Here is an 18,106-nt window from a genome sequence, read left to right on the forward strand (position 1 = left end):
ATGCTCAGTGGGTACGGACGTTCAACGCATTTGTTGGGTTCGCGGCAAATTATTAAAATTATTTAATATTAATATAAAAGTATGAACTTTGATTAATTCGGTACTTAAAAATGGAATGGAACAAAGAACAATATTTAGATCTGATTGATTTATACGAACGCTCTCCTGTGTTATGGGATCCAAAACACGGGCAGTATTTAATAAAATAAAAAAAAAATATGCGTGGATATTGATAGCTGAAGAAGTAGGATATACCTCTAAAGAAGCAAAGAAAAATATTGATAGTTTGCTTGTCAGTTTCCAAAGAGAAAATGCAAAGAGTACCTACAGTGCTCCGTTTTTTGGTTATTTCACGTTGAAATATTCGATTTGGAATTTGATGAAGAAGAACTTACTTTTCATTAGCTACAACTGTGCTTCTACTTTTTCTATAGACCTCATGCATACACCATTTTTTTCACTTTTTGATAAACTATATTTTTGCTAAGAATATTTTTTTCGACAAGATACTTACTTTTTGAGTTATTTGCCAAAAACCGTCAAAACCGTTTTTTTTTTTATTTTTTCTTGTTTTTTTTTTATTTTATGGCCTTGGCATAGCCAATTAGCCAGTCTAGTTTGGTATTAACGCAGTTTTTTTTTTTTTGTTAAAAATGAACATATTCACTCGCAAATAACTCGAAAACTATTGACTTAGGAAAAAAACTCTATAGAACAAAAGTTGCTTAGAATTAGTCATTTTATGCAATTCTGGACTTATTTTGAATGTATATTTTTCACCCCCGAGAAGGGGTATTCCCCTCCATTTTTGTAAAATGGAGGGGATGTAGAATTATAAACTTTTTCTTATATAATAATAGGCAATTTCAACTACCTATTCCCAATTTTCATCCTTCCTTTATTTTTTTTGGTCATATTGTTCTTTGATCGGGCTACTTTCAGCTGGCACGTTGGCAACTGGATGCATAAATAAATGCGCAAAGAAATATCACAATTATTAGGGAAAATATCTTTCAATCCACCCTTCTTTAAATATTTAGATATGTCAATTGGTGATTTTATTGTGGTATCCAAATGACCCTCTAAGTGAATGCATTCATGTATGAATGATGTATCTAGGTCGTCTTTATAAATTTGTATGAGATTTTCAGCTTCTTTAATAATTTCTTACTTGTTTAATTTTGGCAAATCTGTTATAACACTACGAAAACGTTGATAAATAAGTCGATGATAAGATTCCAGACGTCTATTCAGGTCTCTTATCAGAGTGTCGATTATAAAAATACTTAATAGAATGTGTAGATTTTCATCTCATCACTAGCTAAAAAGTTTGAGTCATCATCGGCCCCTCGTCAAATTGAATTTTTCTTTTTTTTCTTTCTTATTTCTTTATGTTTTATTTGGGCACAATTTTTTGGCTTCCTCTTCATAAATGGCAAAATTATTTTTGATTAATGATTAAGGTAAAGTAATTTGAAAGAGCTTCATACTTTTTAACGACAGAACCCAGATCCATTGCAGGACTCTGGTTCTCACTTCCACTATCCACCGCTTTATTGGTCTTTCTACTGGCCGACGTCCCACCATAGTTCCGCTAAGCGGTCTACTAGGTGTTCTGTCATTATCCATTCTTATAAGATGACCTACCCAGCACAATATTTGTATTTTTGCATAATTTGCTATAGAGGGTTCTTTTCTTTGTAATATTGATACCTATAACTCCTGGTTGAACCTTATTATCCATATACCATTGTCTCAAATGGGTCCCAATATCCTATTGAATATCTTGCTTTCAAAGGTATTAATAAGGTTTATTATTACAAAGGAAAGCTTTTACCAACAGCTGGAGATAGTATATGATAATGCGCCAAAAAATGACATCAAGATTATAATGGGTGATATGAATGCTAAAATAGGCAAGGAACCGCAGTTCTATGGCACAATAGGAAAACATTCTCTGCACAATGAAACAAGCGAGAATGGGGAGTTTTTGATAAATTTTGCCACCAGTAAAAACATGGTCATAAGTTCCACATGCTTCCCACATAAAAACATACACAAAATGACATGGATTTCACCAGATGGAACCACAACCAATCAAATTGACCATGTTCTGATAGACAAAAGGGCAGCCAGTAGTATCTCCGATGTGAGAACACGACGAGGAGCATGCTGTGGATCAGACCACCTTTTAGTACAAACCAAATTTAGATGCAGAGTTAACAGGGAAAGAAACAAAAGACAACAAAGAACAAACAAACTGGACCTGGAAAAACTGAAGATTAGGAATGTAAAGAGAAGTTCGAACAAGAAGTCGCAAATGAGTTAAGGACGCTAGAACTGCACTCCATAGAGGGCAAATGGACTAATATCAAAACAGCAGTACTGACAGCAGCAGCGTCCACCCTGGAAAACAAGAAAAAGGAGAGAAGAGCAGCATGGTTTGATGACGAGTGCAGACAAGCAATAGAGGAAAGAAATGAAGCACACAAAATGTACATAACAAGAAGAACACGGGAAAGACGAGCATTATTTGAAGTCGCAAGACGGAAAGCAGACAAGATATGTAGAAATAAAAAGAGAGCCTATGAAAATGGACAAATAGAAAAAATGGAAGAAAATTTCAAAAACAACGAAATTAGAGGGGCTTACGAATATCTAAAAAAGATAAAAAGTGGGTATAAACCTCAAACAAGTCTATGTAAAGATGAAAGTGGGCAAATAATCAGTGACCAACAGAAAGTCACAGGAACCTGGAAGCATTATTTTCAGACACTACTTGGAACTCAAGCAGACATGGAAGATGAAATGGGTATGATATACGTAGAAGAGAATGGAGTAGAAGCTCCAACCATAGAGGAAGTTTTCGAAGCCATTAGGCCCAGAAAAACAATAAAGCTCCGGGAGTTGACGAAATACCAGCAGAACTATATAAGGTAGGTGACGACTACCTAGCAAGTCACATCCACGCGCTCATCAAAGACGTATGGCAAGAAGAGAAAATACCCGACGACTGGAAGAAAAGTATAGTATGCCCGATCTATAAAAAAGGAGACACACTCCAGTGCAAAAACTACCGTGGAATCTCTCTACTATGTACAGCATATAAAGTCCTCACGTATATTATAAACCAGCGGCTCCAACCACTAGCAGAAAATATTATTGGAGAGTATCAGACGGGCTTCCGACGGGGAAGATCGACACTGGATCAAATATTTACAGTCAAACAGATCTTGAGCAAAGCACGGGAACACGATGTTGATATTCACAACGTGTTTGTAGACTTCAAACAGGCATACGACTCAGTCAAAAGGAACAAACTATACTATATGTTTGGCTGAACTGGAAATACCACACAAGCTAATAAGACTCATTAAAGCCACAATGGATGAAACTCAGGCATGTGTACGAATACAAAACCACCGGACAGACTTTTTCAACATTTCGCAGGGACTAAAGCAGGGAGATGGGCTGGCCCCAACATTGTTTAACCTGGCACTGGAGTATGCGGTTAGGCAAATGCAAACTGGGCGAGGAAATCTACTGACCAACCGAACGGTTCAACTGGCCGCTTATGCTGATGATATTAATATTATGAGTAGAACATCAACAGGAGCACAGGAAACATATGCAGAGTTAAAAACACAAACAAAAATGCTAGGTCTGGAAATTAACACAGAAAAAACAAAAATAATGACTCAGACGAGAAGAAATATAGTCCCAGAAAACATTATACATGTAGATGACATTAAAACGGTTGAAAAGTTTACATACCTGGGAGTAGAAATATATGCCGACGGATCAGAAGATGGAGAAATACGGAAGAGAATAACGCAGTCAAACAGAGCTTATTTTGCCCTCTCCCATATATTTCGGTCTAAAAGTGTCCACCGAAATACAAAGATGAGAATCTATAAAACCTTAATTCGACCAATAACATGCTATGGCAGTGAAGCCTGGGTCCTGAAAGAAACATCCAAAAACAAACTCGACACATTCGAAAGGAAAGTACTTAGGAGAATACTAGGACCTGTGAGGGAAAACGGAATCTTCAGAAGTCGATACAACAACGAACTTTATCAACTTTATAAGGAAACGCCCCTGTCAGACTTCATTAGAATACAAAGATTGCAATGGGCCGGACATGTGATAAGAATGAGAGAGGATAGGCTACCAAAACGAGCACTGAATGCTAGAATGCAAGGAAAGAGACCGGTTGGGAAGCCACGAAAGCGCTGGGAACACAATAAACAGCGACGCACAAGCCCTTTTAGGAGTCCGTGTATGGAGAAGGGCAGCCACAGACAGGCAAGGGTGGAGGCAAAAAATAAAGGAGGCCAAGGCTCAATTTGGGCTGTAGTGCCGTAGAGGAAGAAGAATAAGGTTTATTGTCTTTTCTGTCATGATCCATGTTTCTACGCCATATTTATGTTGGTCGTATTATGGTTTTATATATTTTAAACTTTAAGTACCTATGGACGTCTTTGGATCCAAACATCTGCGACAGAGAGAAACATGCTTTGTTAGCAAGATTATCTGTTTCTGCATTTCCTTCTTCTCGCTGCCGTCCTTAGTTATCTGTACACCCAGCACCCAGGTATGTGAGCTGTTTTACTACTTCAATGTTAGCATCGTCTATTGTCAAATTCTGCATGTTTCGTTGTTTCCTTGCTTGTATTTATCTAGCTTTAGTTTTATCTACTTTGACGGCTAGCCCTATTTCTTTGCTCCTCATAATGTGATGTCTTTTGCGGTTCTTCCCATCAAGTTTACATCATCTGCATACATTAAAATCTGCTTAGACTTATTAATCAATAATTTTTTTGTGTTTACTGACATTTTTCTTATAACATATTCCATACACATATTAAACAGAGCCGGTGCCAGTCCATCTCCCTGTTTCAGCCCTTTAGTTATCTGGACGGGATCTGTCATTTGATTCTCAACTTGTGCTTTTGCGTGAGTCATGGTGGCTTGAACTAACTTTACCAATTCCCTTGGTATGATAAATTCTTGCATAATTAAATATATTTTATCTGTATTTATGGGAAGTAAGAAAATAAAAGTAAGAAATTTAAAAAGAAAAGTAAGAAATTTTGTCCTCGGATAAATCCGAGGACGAAATTGAACAATTCTACGAAGAAATCAATCAAGTATTAAAATCGACGAAACCACGAGACATTACCGTAATTCAAGGTGATTTTAACTCAAAAATTGGTAAAGGAAAAAGTGGCAAACATGTAGGAGAAGGAGAATACGGACTCGGTAAAAGAAATGAACGAGGTGACAGACTGCTTCAATTCGGTCAGGAGAATAACATGATTGTATCTAATACATTCTTCAACTTACCAAAGAGAAGACTTTATACGTGGAAATCACCCCAGGACAATGGTCAAATAATAATTCGAAACCAGATTGATTTTTTACTGATAAACGAACGATACAGAAACTCCTTAAAATCCGTTAAGGCTTACTCAGGCGCAGATGTCTATTCAGACCATAACCCTCTAATAGCGCAAATGAGTATTAAACTAAAAAGATTGGAGCAGAAAAAAAGAGCAAACCAGATAGACGTCAGTCATTTATGTAACCTGGAGGTAAAGGCGGAACTGCAAAGATGTATTAATTTGAAAATACTTCATGAAAAAGAAACATCTCAGCCAACGAACAACATAGATAAAAAAATGGCAAAACGTAAAAATGGCAAAACGTAAAAATGGCGATAACAAGTCCTGCGAAGAAAATGCTGAATAAAGAAAAACTAAAAATAAAGCAAAGATGGATGACTGATAAAATCCTTCTTCTCATGGACAATCGGAGAATAATGAAAGGAAAAAACGAACAAAGGTATAAACAAATACAGAAAGAAATCACAAAGGAAATCAGAATAGCAAAAGAAGATTTTTATAAAAGAAAATGTGAAGAAATAGAGCAATTGCAGGCAAAACATGATAGTTTTAATGTACATAAAAAAGTGAAAGAACTTGCAGGTACACAAAAACGTAAGCAGCCAAATACCCTGTATAATGTCAACGGAAACATAATAACAGAACTAGAAGAACAGTTGAAGACATGGAAAAACTATGTTGAAGAACTCTTTTCAGATGATAGACAACAATCGGAACTAAGTAACATACAAGGAGACGAAGGTCCAGAAATAACGGAAGAGGAAGTAATGTACGCACTAAAAAGAATGAAAAACGGTAATGCCCCAGGTCCAGATGAAATACTAACGGAAATCCTTAAACTTATAGAAGAATACTCGATCCACATTTTAGTTGAACTTTTCAATAGCATTTATACATCAGGGAAAATACCACAAGAATGGCTTTTATCCACCTTTGTTATTATACCAAAAAAGATGAATGCCAAACAATGTAGTGATTACCGTACAATCAGTTTGATGAGCCATGTACTGAAAATATTCCTGAAAATTATACACACTAGAGTACACAGAAAACTGGAAATGGATATCAATGATACCCAGTTTGGATTCCGAAGTGGACTCGGAACAAGAGAGGCGTTGTTTGCACTGAACGTTATGTCTCAAAGATGTCTTGACATAAATCAAGATGTATTCATGTGTTTCATAGATTATAACAAGGCCTTTGATAAAGTGCGGCATGATCATCTAATCAGACTCCTGGCAGAAAAGAATTTAGATAAACGAGACATCCGACGAATAGCAAATATGTACTACAATCAGAAAGCAGTAGTGAGAGTAGAGAATAGTACCACTGAAGAAATTGAAATAAAGCGAGGTGTGAGACAAGGGTGTATACTGTCACCAACCCTGTTTAATCTCTATTCCGAAGACGTAATGAATAGAACACTCTCTGAGCAATCCATGGGCATTAAAATAAATGGTGTTAGATTAAACAATCTGAGATTCGACGACGACACCGTTCTGATCGCAGAAACACTTGAAGAGCTACAGACATTGGTGAATAAGATAGCAGACTGCAGCGAAGAATATGGACTATCTTTGAACATAAAGAAAACTAAATTTATGGTAATATCGAAATCAACACAAAATGTCCAAAATTTATATTTACACAATGAAATTATCGATCGAGTTAGCAAATACAAATATTTAGGCACTTTTGTAAATGAAGACAACGATAGCTCAGCAGAAATCAAAATAAGAATAGAAAAAGCCAGATCCATATTCACGAAAATGAAGAGAGTGTTCTGTGGAAGAGATTTGAGCCTTGAAATGAAACTTCGCCTGATGAGATCTTACGTACTTTCTGTGCTGTTCTACGAAATGGAGTCATGGACGCTGAAAAAGATTGATATCAAAAAATTGGAGGCATTTGAACTGTGGATGTATCGCAAAATCTTGAGAATATCATGGACGGAGAGAGTCACAAAAGTCGAGGTCTTGAGAAGAATGAATAAAGAAAAGGAAGTCATATTTACGATCAAAAACGAAAACTGCAATACTTGGGACACATTACAAGAGGCGAAAGATATGAACTGCTTCGAATAATTATGCAGGGGAAGATAGCAGGAAAAAGATCCATAGAAAGAAGACGAAACTCCTGGCTAAAGAATCTACGGGAATGGTATAGCTGTAGCAACAACGAATTGTTTCGGTCAGCAGTTTCGAAAATACGTATAGCCCTGATGATCGCCAACCTTCGGAACGAAGATGGCACTTGAAGAAGAAGAAAAACAAATAAAAGTACTTACCGAGTTTGGTTAAATATCCAATTTGTGCGTCTGCCTCATATGGGGCCACAATACAATCAACTTTCATTTTCTGGCACTCACTAATTAGAATGCGTATTGCGGCCGGATGAAAGTTTGTATTACATTTTCGTATCGATCTCTTAAAACCTCCAATGTGCGTCCTCTTTTCTCTTGGCTGCATCCGTTCCGTTTGTAGTTCTTTAATTTCTTTCTTTACCGGCAAATATTTTCCGTCGAAAACCATGATAGGTTTTATATCATGGTTCAAGAGAAGGTTGACATTGTTTAGGCAATAATTAACCAAACTGAAAAAAAATTTACCATGACTTAAATCATATCATCGTCAAATACCTACCTACTATTGGTTTATAAAACTTTTTTATTATTGACTTTACGAAAAAAAAATTATTCTTCATAAAAAGTTCTGAATGGTCTAAAACCTATGAGGCAATCATCAGATATCAAATTTTATCAATAGTGTACGAGGGATGTAAAAAAATATGAATTTCTTTCAAGAGTGAAAGTGAAGTACCTTTATATTTCACAATATTAAAATTGTTATTATGAAAAGTTGTTTGGAATTAAAAAGTATGTTATAATATGCAATTTCATACTTCTAATTGAAAAAAAAAATTTCTCAAATTACGGATACCTATATTTTATTTCTGATAACTCCGATATTATTATTTTACGAAAAAAAGTTATTTATAAAAGTTTGCATGGTCTAGAAAGTGGGATGCAAATGCAACCATAATGTATATAATCTTATCAATTTTATACGAGGGTAAAAAAATATGAATTTCGCTAAAGGGTAAAGTACGTTTATAGTTCACAACATTTCAATTAGAAAGATATAATTGCATATTCATACATGTTTTTAATTTTGAAGAACTTTTTAGAATATCAAATTTCAATATTGCGAAAATTACAGGTACTTTACTCTCGAGCGAAATACATATTTTTTTACATACCTCGTATAAGATTGATCAAATTTGACGTATTATGGTCGCATCATATTTTCTAGATCATGTAAAACTTTTTATACAGAATAACTTTTTTTGGTAAAATTAATAATATTGGAGTTATCATAAATAATAATGATGTTGAAGTATCCGCGATTTGAGAAAAATTTTCAAAATTTTTTTTTTTCAATTAAAAGAATAAAATTGCATATTAGAATATAATTTTTAATTACAAACAACTTTTCATAATAAAAATTTTCAATATTGTGAAATATAAAGGTACTTTATTCTTAAGAGAAATTCATATTTTTTGACATCCCTCGTATACCTACTATTGATAAAATTTTATATCTGATGATTGCATCTTAGGTTTTAGACCAAGCAGAACTTTTTATAAAGAATAACTTTTATCGTAAAATTAATAATAAAAAAGTTTTCCATATGATTCCACCTTACATCAGGGACATACTGTAGTATAATATCGTGACAAGACATCTCGCAACGCGACAGTTCGTAACCTTACAAATGGTAACGGACAATTCGTAACGGCGACAGTTCGTAACAGCGACAATTCGTAACGGTGATAATTCGTAACTATACATATGCGTAACGGTACAATTGATAAAGTCAAAATTGAATTACTCTGTTTATTTTTGTTAACGTGGAAACTAACTTTTATTAGGTACAGCTATTGAAATTACTTTTATCAATTTAACGAACTATCATCAGGTTAAACATTTTTAACGTTGCTCTGAAGCTATTTCCTTGTGGCATTTTTATAATTAACTATTTAGATGGGAAATAAGCCACAATTAAATTGAAAAAATAATTTTATTAACGTTTCGACGCCCAAATCGGGTGTCGTTGTCAAAATATTTATATAAATATCATCAAAATATTTATCAAAATAGTAGTATTTTGTATTTTGACAACAACACCCGTTTTGGGCGTCGAAACGTTAATACAATTATTTTTTCAATGTAATTGTGTCTTATTTCCCATCTAAATAGTTAATTATAAACATTTTTAACACATTTCATATTTTTTTCCTGGAGAAATAAGTTTTTATGTCTTAAAAGAGATATAATCTAGTAATTAATTGTATTAATTATTATAGTAAATACATTATTATTAAACTGTTTTTTTTTTGTTTCATTATTTTTCTTTAACAAATTTTTAAAAATTCTTTAGTTGCCATAATAACAAGAATATTTGCAAAAATATGTCTAAAATTTGTCCTCCGAAAAGGGGGTTTGGCGTTGGGTTAACTACCCAACCCCGTAAAAATCCATAGTTACGAAATCTAAAGTTATAGATGCCGGACGGAAATCTCAACTAAGACCTATGCAACGAAATAAGGACAATGATCTTAGAGTATTTACCTGGAACGTTCGCACACTCAACGAACCTGGAAACATCCGCAAACTATGCGACATATTAGCACAATATAACGCCGATATCACTGCGATACAAGAAGTACGATGGACAGGTCATGGATGGCATAATCCAAAAAACAAACTACTACAACATATACTATAGCTGCCATAGAACTAGACATGAATTTGGGACAGCCTTTATAGTCAATAATAAAGTCAAGCATTTGATTATAGATTTTAAGCCGATTAATCCACGGATGAGCTGCTTATGGATCATGGGCAAGTTTTTAAATATTAGTCTTATTAATGTACATGCCCCAACAGATGACAAGAAAAAGACGAATTCTATGATGAATTATATGACAGTTGTCCCAGAAGTGACATTAAAATAGTAATCGGTGATCTGAACGCAAAAATCGGAAGGGAAGAAATATATCTACCGCACATCGGTAAATATAGTCTCCATAATAATACCAATTCGAATGGACACCGAGCAGTCACCTTGGCAGCCGCAAAGAACATGATCGTAGGAAGCACATGTTTTCTACACAAAAAAATACATATGGGAACTTGGACCTCGCCCGATGGATTAACGAACAACCAAATTAATCATGTGATCATAGATGCTAGACACTTCTCAAAATTGATGGATGTCCGGACCTATCGAGGCGCCAATATTGATTCAGATCACTTTCTAGTTGGCACAAGAATTCGAGCTATTATCTATTCGAGCTATTATCTCAAACGCGAAGAAGCAGAGAAGTACCAAAACAACGCGCCTTTATGTTTTACTTGTAAAATATCACTTGTGTCGTTATATTTTACTAACAAAAATGTACAGGATGAGCAGTTGTCCAAATTTGATTGAAATTAAACGATCACGTGAATTTATTTTTATTGTTATAAAGCTATTTCCTTGTGGCCTTTTTGGTAATTAACTATTCTAAATGGGAAATAAGCCACAATTTAACTAAAAAATTATTTTATTAACGTTTCGACGTCCAAATCGGACGTCGTTGTCAAAATACAAAATATTAATAAATTAAACAAAAATGTTGTTGCTTAGTAAAAAATTCTTCTAATAACACAGGTCTGCGACCAAAAAATTGTTTAAAATTTAATAAGTGATTTTCATGTTTTCAACACTGATGCCGGGAAAAATAGTGAAAAAATTCCATCACGTACAGTTATTTCACAAAATGATAATAAAGAGTTATTAGGAGAAAGTGATTTTCATACTGTTTTCAACGCTGATTTCGGGAAAAATAGTGAAAACATTCTATCAAATACAGTTATTTCACAAAAATAAAGAGTAATTATGAGAAAGCAGCAGTATTTTGTACAATACTACGATCCTGGCACAACCGATCCCCATTCCATTCTTACAATTTGAGCTGAAGGATTTAGTAAGAGATCTAGGCCTTTCTAAAGAATTGGCAGAAGTTTTAGGATCTAGAATAAAAAATAAACAGATGCTGGTTCCGGATACATCTTTCTCTTGGTATCGATGTACGGAAAGGGAATTTGTATCTTTTTTCTCCCAAGAAGATGACCTGGTGTTAAGCAAACTCTGCTACTCAGACCACAAATGTACACTATGTGGTGATTTAAAAGTTATTTCAATGCTGCTTGGTCAACAAAGTGGCTATACAAAGTTCCCTTGCTTTCTCTATGAATGGGACAGTAGAGACAGAAAGCAACACTACATAAAAAATATTGGGCCCTGAGAGAAAGCTACAAGTAGGAGTTAAAAATGTTGAGAGGAAAAGCTTTGTGGATCCCAAAAAGGTCATACTTCCACCACTTCACATTAAGTTAGGGCTGATTAAACAATTTTTCAAGGCATTGAATAAAGAAGGGGAGTGTTTCAGATATCTTTGTGGACAGTATCCTGGTTTATCCACGGCAAAACTAAAAGAAGAAATCTTTGTCGGACTGGACATTAGAAAACTATTGAGAGATCCCAACTTTGTGAACAAAATGAAAAGGCGACTTGGACATCTTTTAAATTAGGTGTTACCGATTTCCTCGGTAACAAAAGAGATCCAAACTACAAGACAATCGTCGCAGATATGATCGACAACTTTAAGAAGTTTGGCTGTAACATGAGCATTATAAGCTTTACTTTCTCCACTCACATCTTGAGTACTTCCCGGCAAGCATTGGTGATGTCAGTGAAAAGCAGGGCGAAAGATTTCACCGAGACATCAAAGAAATGGAAAGAAGATACCAAGGAAGATGAAACGTCAGCATGATAGCAGACTACTGCTGGGTGATGAAAAGAGATGATCCTCAACGAGTCCACAGCCGGAAAAGCAGTAAAAGAAGCTTCGACAGAAAGCGTTAGCGTTATTATAAGGACTTTTGAGCTTAAAAAATAAATGTAAGTGTACCGGCAATGTAGATTAGAACATGACTAATAAATAAAATAAATTTTATAACGTTGGAAAGAGGTGACAAATTGCTTACATTTTGTTATTATACCCAAATATACCCCCTAATTTGTGAGAAAACCTGACGTGATAGACAAAAATGGTTTACATTTTTGAAATCAGCGCTGAAAAGTACATCAAAGTCAGTTATCAAATTTCAAACAACTTTAAAAAAATATTTTTTGCAGGCCTGTGTAATTTAATTTAATCTGACTTATTTATATCGGCAATTCAGACATATTTATATTATACATTTTAAAGTAGAATACTTTAAAATTATATTGCCAATATGTATGGGTTGCGTTCCTGGGACGACTTTACTGAAAGATAGTTCATTCGATTACATGAAATCAACTCCATCCCAAGAATATCCGTCACAAAAAAATCATAGAATGTGATCTGTCTTTAAAAAGACAACCACATGCAACGGTGGCAGTAAAATTCTCGCGTTAGAGATTCCATAGTAAATCACGAGGAAAAACCAGGAAAAAACCTCGTGATACTATCCCGACATCGTAAGTATTTGGTCTTACATTAATTTAGTTTACTCTCAAAACTAATACCAAATTCTGATTTTACATATATACAGGGTGAGTCATGAGGAACTGTACATACTCCTACCTCGTATGGAGGCCCCTATGAGGAATAACAAATGACCATTAAAAAGTGTCTGCTCCCATTGGTTAATAATATACAGGGCGAGTTGTTAATTTTTACAGAAATTTGTATTCGTCATAATTTTTGAACATTAAGATCGATGTGTCTCTTATTTTGGTCAATTGTTACACTATTACCACCCAATGAACTGATTTATTTAAACTAAAAAAAATCAGGTCCGGCTTTAAAAAATTAGTTCGTTTTTGTCTTAGAAAAAAATTTCACCCTGTATACGGTTTTTGAAAACTCTAATAATAATTTTACAAATTAGACAAATAGGCAATTAAAATGGCGTATTTATTTTTCCCCACACGATTAATTAATTTTTTATAAAAAAATCAAATTTGACTATGAATTAAAAGTTTGGTAAAGTGCACCATAGATTTAAAAAAATTAACTTTTATTACAAAAATTAATTTTTTTTGAACAAATATTTCATTTATAAGTTACCACCCAATCAACTGATTTATTCAAATTAGAACAAAAACAGGCCCGGATTTAAAAAATTAGTTCGTTTTGGTCTTAGAAAAAATTTCACCCTGTATATGGTTTTTGAAAACTCTAATTATAATTTTACAAATTACACGAATAAGCAATTAAAATGGCATATTTATTTTTTCCCCACACGATTACTTAATTTTTTATAAAAAAATCAAATTTGACTATGAATTAAAAGACCATAGATTTAAAAAAAAATAAATTTTTTTGCAAAATCTATGTTTTTAACAAATATTTAATTTATACGTATGTATTAATACTTCCACAGCTTGTGCTATACGTTGTAAATAATAAAACTTTTTTAGTTCATTTCCAGAGTTTCAAAAGGAAGAGGTTGTTTTGAATAATACTAAAACATCACCCTGTATAGTATTTGTTTAGTGATTCATAGGTAGTGTCGTTTTATTGAATTCTCAGAGTTTTATTTCAAAAAGCAAAATACAGTAAATATATTTTTTAAATTAACGAAAAAAAGTACATATTGTGTAGGTAGAACATTGAACATAAACGTATTTATTTGCATGTTCAAGTAAATTTAACAATATGTATGTGTGTATTACAACATTTGTATACATAGATACATAAAAGAACTTAGGAAACAAATAAAACAATAAAACAACTTTTTTTGAGATTTATATCAGATTTTCGAAATGAAATCCATCTTTGTCGGACCATCAACTGTCTAATAGACCTCCTGAGAGTTAAGGGATCATTTCTAATAATGTTACAAGAATCAATAATTTTATCAATTACTTAGTTCTTGTCGCGTATTGATATACATGAAGATGCCGACGAACAGCAACTGAAAAATTTGGTAATGCCCCATCGTGCAAAAGTACATACCTCGGGAGGCGACATTGTCAAGTAGATTCGGCAAACTATTTTGTAAAATATGATAATGTAAAAAAGTACAAACAGTGTAAAAAACACAAATAAATAATAACATGGCGAAAGAAAAGTCAAATTATGTACTCAAACAACTAAAATGTCAAATTATCATTTTTATACACATAGTATTTAATACATGGTGAGAAGGTAGTGATGCAAAAAACGACGGGAAAATATTTCTTTTTGTTTTTGTTTAATTTAGGTTTATTTATTTATCTCCTTTTTGACAAACAAATGTTATACAGGATGATGTTTTAGTATTATTCAAAACAACCTGTTCCTTTTAAAATTCTGGAAATTGGCTAAAAAGGTTGTATTATTTAAAACGTAGAGCACGAGCAGTGGTAGTATTATTACTAATAAATTAAATATTTGGTCAAAAAAATAAGTTTTTGTAATAAAAGTTATTTTTTTAATCTATGGTTCACTTCACCAAACTTTTAATTCATAGTCAAATTTGATTTTTTTATAAAAAATTAAGTAGTCGTGTGGGGAAAAAATAAATATACCATTTAAATTACCTATTTGTCTAATTTGTAAAATTCTTATTAGAGTTTTCAAAAACCGTATACAGGGTGAAATTTTTTTCTAAGACCAAAACGAACTAATTTTTTAAAGCCGGACCTGATTTTTTTCTAGTTTGAATGAATCAGTTGATTGGGCAGTAACGTATAAATTAAATATTTGTTAAAAAAATAATTTTTGTAAAAAAGTTAATTTTTCTAAATCTCTGGTTCTTTTCACAAAACTTTTAATTCATAGTCAAATTTGATTTTTTTTATAAAAAATTATGTTATTTTAAATTATAAATAATATTAATAATAGATAGATATATAGGTACATATACATAATACTAAAATATAACATATGTACTATCCTCGATATGTTATTAACTTGCTAATCGTGGTATTTTCTTTCTATTCCTTCCTCTTTTAGTATGGGTAACCACATCCTACTGCATTCTACCGAGAAATTTGCGACACAATTGGATATTCTTGGGTTGGGGTTGATTTCATGTAATCGAGTGAACTATCTTTCAGTAAAGTCATCCCAGGAACGCAACTCATACATATTGGCAATATCATTTTAAAGTCTTCTACTTTAAAATGTGTAAAATATGTCTGAATTGCCGATATAAATGAGTCGATTAAATTAAATTATTAGAAGAATTTTTTAAGCAACAACATTTTTGTTTAATTTATTAATATTTTGTATTTTGACAACGACGTTCGATAAAGACGTTGAAACGTTAATAAAATCATTTTTTAGTTAAATTGTGGCTTATTTCCCATTTAGAATAGTTTATTTATTTTTATTAATTTTATTATGTTTGTGATGTGTTTATAACGTGAAATTCTTAACATGAGCCTCCGAGACCACATAACAAAACAACAAATGAGGCAAAGATCAAGATCACGAGTTCAAGACGTCATCGAAAGAATCACGACCCTAAGTGAGCCTGAGCAGGGCGCTTAGCTAGAACATAAGATAGAAGGAGGACAAGACGAATCATGGAACGGAGGCCAAGAAACTATAAAAGAAGCCGTGGATGACCACCGACTAGATGGCCTGACGACATAAAAATAGTACCGGGATACTTGCTACAAGCGGACCAGTGGAGAGAACACTGGAAAGAACTGAGGGAGGCATATGTCCAGCAGTGGGCGCGATTGGCTGATTACTGACGATGATGAAATGATTTAATGTTAATATAAAATAGTTGAATGTTTTTAATGGCGCAATTAAATAATTATTTAATATTTACCTGTTGGGGCCATCATCTTTGGCGGGGTTCATCAAATCGGCTCCTTTAAATAGCCATGAAAAACTATCAACAGCTATAGTTTTTTGTTTAAACTCATTAATATGACACTCTCTTTCAGCGGATTTTAGATAGCTTAAGAGTCCTCTAATACCCATTTTTATTCGCACTTAACCTGTAGCTAACGATCACAATAAAAATCTACGTAATAGTGGTACCTACCACAATATAATTCTAGGTGGTACCATCAATCCAGAAACGTAAGAGAGGCATGCTCAAAGAATCGAAAAAATCGATCGTATTAGATGTGAAGACGCTAGGTTTAAGTTGCATTCTAAACGCTAGTATTGTTAAGCTGTCCACACACATACATAACATAGTCGGTCCATAAACAACAAAATACTCTTTGTTCAAAAGTGTTACTAAACATAGAATTCAGTACCAGATATTTATTAACTCAAAAGCTGCGTATTATGAGAACTGACAACTTTTATTATACCTCTATAAAAAAGAATATTCTGATATTTTAGATTTATATTTCTAATAATATACGGGTGTTAATAAATAAGCGCGACAAACTTTAAAAGGTAATTTCTACATGAAAAAATAATGACAAGGGGTGCAAGTACATGGCTCTGTATATCTTCTGCTATCGATAAAAATTATGATTTGTTTAATCTTCTTTTGCTTCTTTTTGTAGTGCCTATCCGTTTCGGATGTTGGCGACCATCATGGCAATCTGGTCAATCAAACAAATCATATTTGTTTAATATTTTCATATTTTCTGGTTGAAGCTGCATAAGCGAAAATGCTTTGTTGTGTCTTCTTCTTACTCTTTATAAGCAATTCTGTTTGTTCATTGACGGATTGATACATCTATGGTAGGTTGTCATTATATCTATTGCGCGGTCGTCGGCCGATACTTCTTCTACCGATTGGTAGACCACACGTGTCTCCCCCATTCCACTTATGTGGTTATCCCATTATTTTTTTCTATTCTGTGTTCAGTCGTTTATACACTGTACGTTACATTGTCTTCCTAATGTTTTAACTCCCCTTTCGATCTCTCAGCGTATTTCCTGCAGTTCTTCTCGGTACCTACTCTCATCTCTACCGTTTCCAGTAGTCTTTCTATTGTGTCTGTAGGTATCGGGTCTTGTTTCTGATACATATGCCATTATTGGTCTGACACTGGATTTATAAATTCTTGACTTCACCTCAGTGTTAATATGTCGGTTTCGCCATATTTATGTGGTTATTAAAACATCCTGCCAGTCTATTTGCTTTTTGTACTTGAATTCTCACTTCTTTGTCCAGGTCTTAGTAACTTGACAGCGTAATTCCAAAGTATTTTATTTACATTGCTTGTTCAATACTGATACTATCAATTTCTATTTTACATCTGATTGGTTCTTTACTGATTACTATTGTTTTAGTTTTATTAGATGAAATTGTCATATTGAATTATTTTGCTTTTATTTTAAATCTGTTGGCTAATATTTATATAGCGTCGTCTACGTAACAGAGTATTTTTAAAACGAGGAAGACAAAAAGCCCTAGATACAAAGTTTACTACAATTAAAACAATTAAAATAGCTGGAATAAAAATAATAAAGGGAGGCCGATCCTGACTGTATGTCGGAACGGTGTGTTTATTTTGGCTCTACAAAATAGTTCAAATTAAGTGAGAATAAGTTTTCAAAATTTAACCAAACTTGGTGAAGTTATTAGTGATCAATTGAATCTCAACTTTCCAAATTTGTAAGTACAGTTTTACTGTAATTTCCACAGAAAACATCTAATTAGTATTTAACATTATTTTAAATTTTTATATCG

The 18,106-nt window shown here is 33.3% G+C and overlaps 1 protein-coding gene across 1 annotated transcript in view; it reads right to left on the reverse strand.

The window, feature by feature from the left end:
* The window catches only part of LOC114332022 (exonuclease 1-like), a 74,129-nt gene extending 57,701 nt beyond the window's left edge, over positions 1-16,428 (reverse strand). Inside the window, exons 1-2 of the mRNA XM_028281721.2 lie at positions 16,274-16,428; positions 7,696-8,000 (exon numbers count right to left, since the gene is read on the reverse strand). Of these exons, the coding sequence (XP_028137522.2) occupies positions 7,696-8,000; positions 16,274-16,428 (460 nt within the window). The remainder of the gene's footprint in view (positions 1-7,695; positions 8,001-16,273) is intronic.
* Between the last annotated feature and the right edge of the window lie 1,678 nt (positions 16,429-18,106).

This window comes from Diabrotica virgifera, chromosome 10 (assembly GCF_917563875.1).
Source record: "Diabrotica virgifera virgifera chromosome 10, PGI_DIABVI_V3a".
NCBI lineage: Eukaryota > Metazoa > Arthropoda > Insecta > Coleoptera > Chrysomelidae > Diabrotica > Diabrotica virgifera.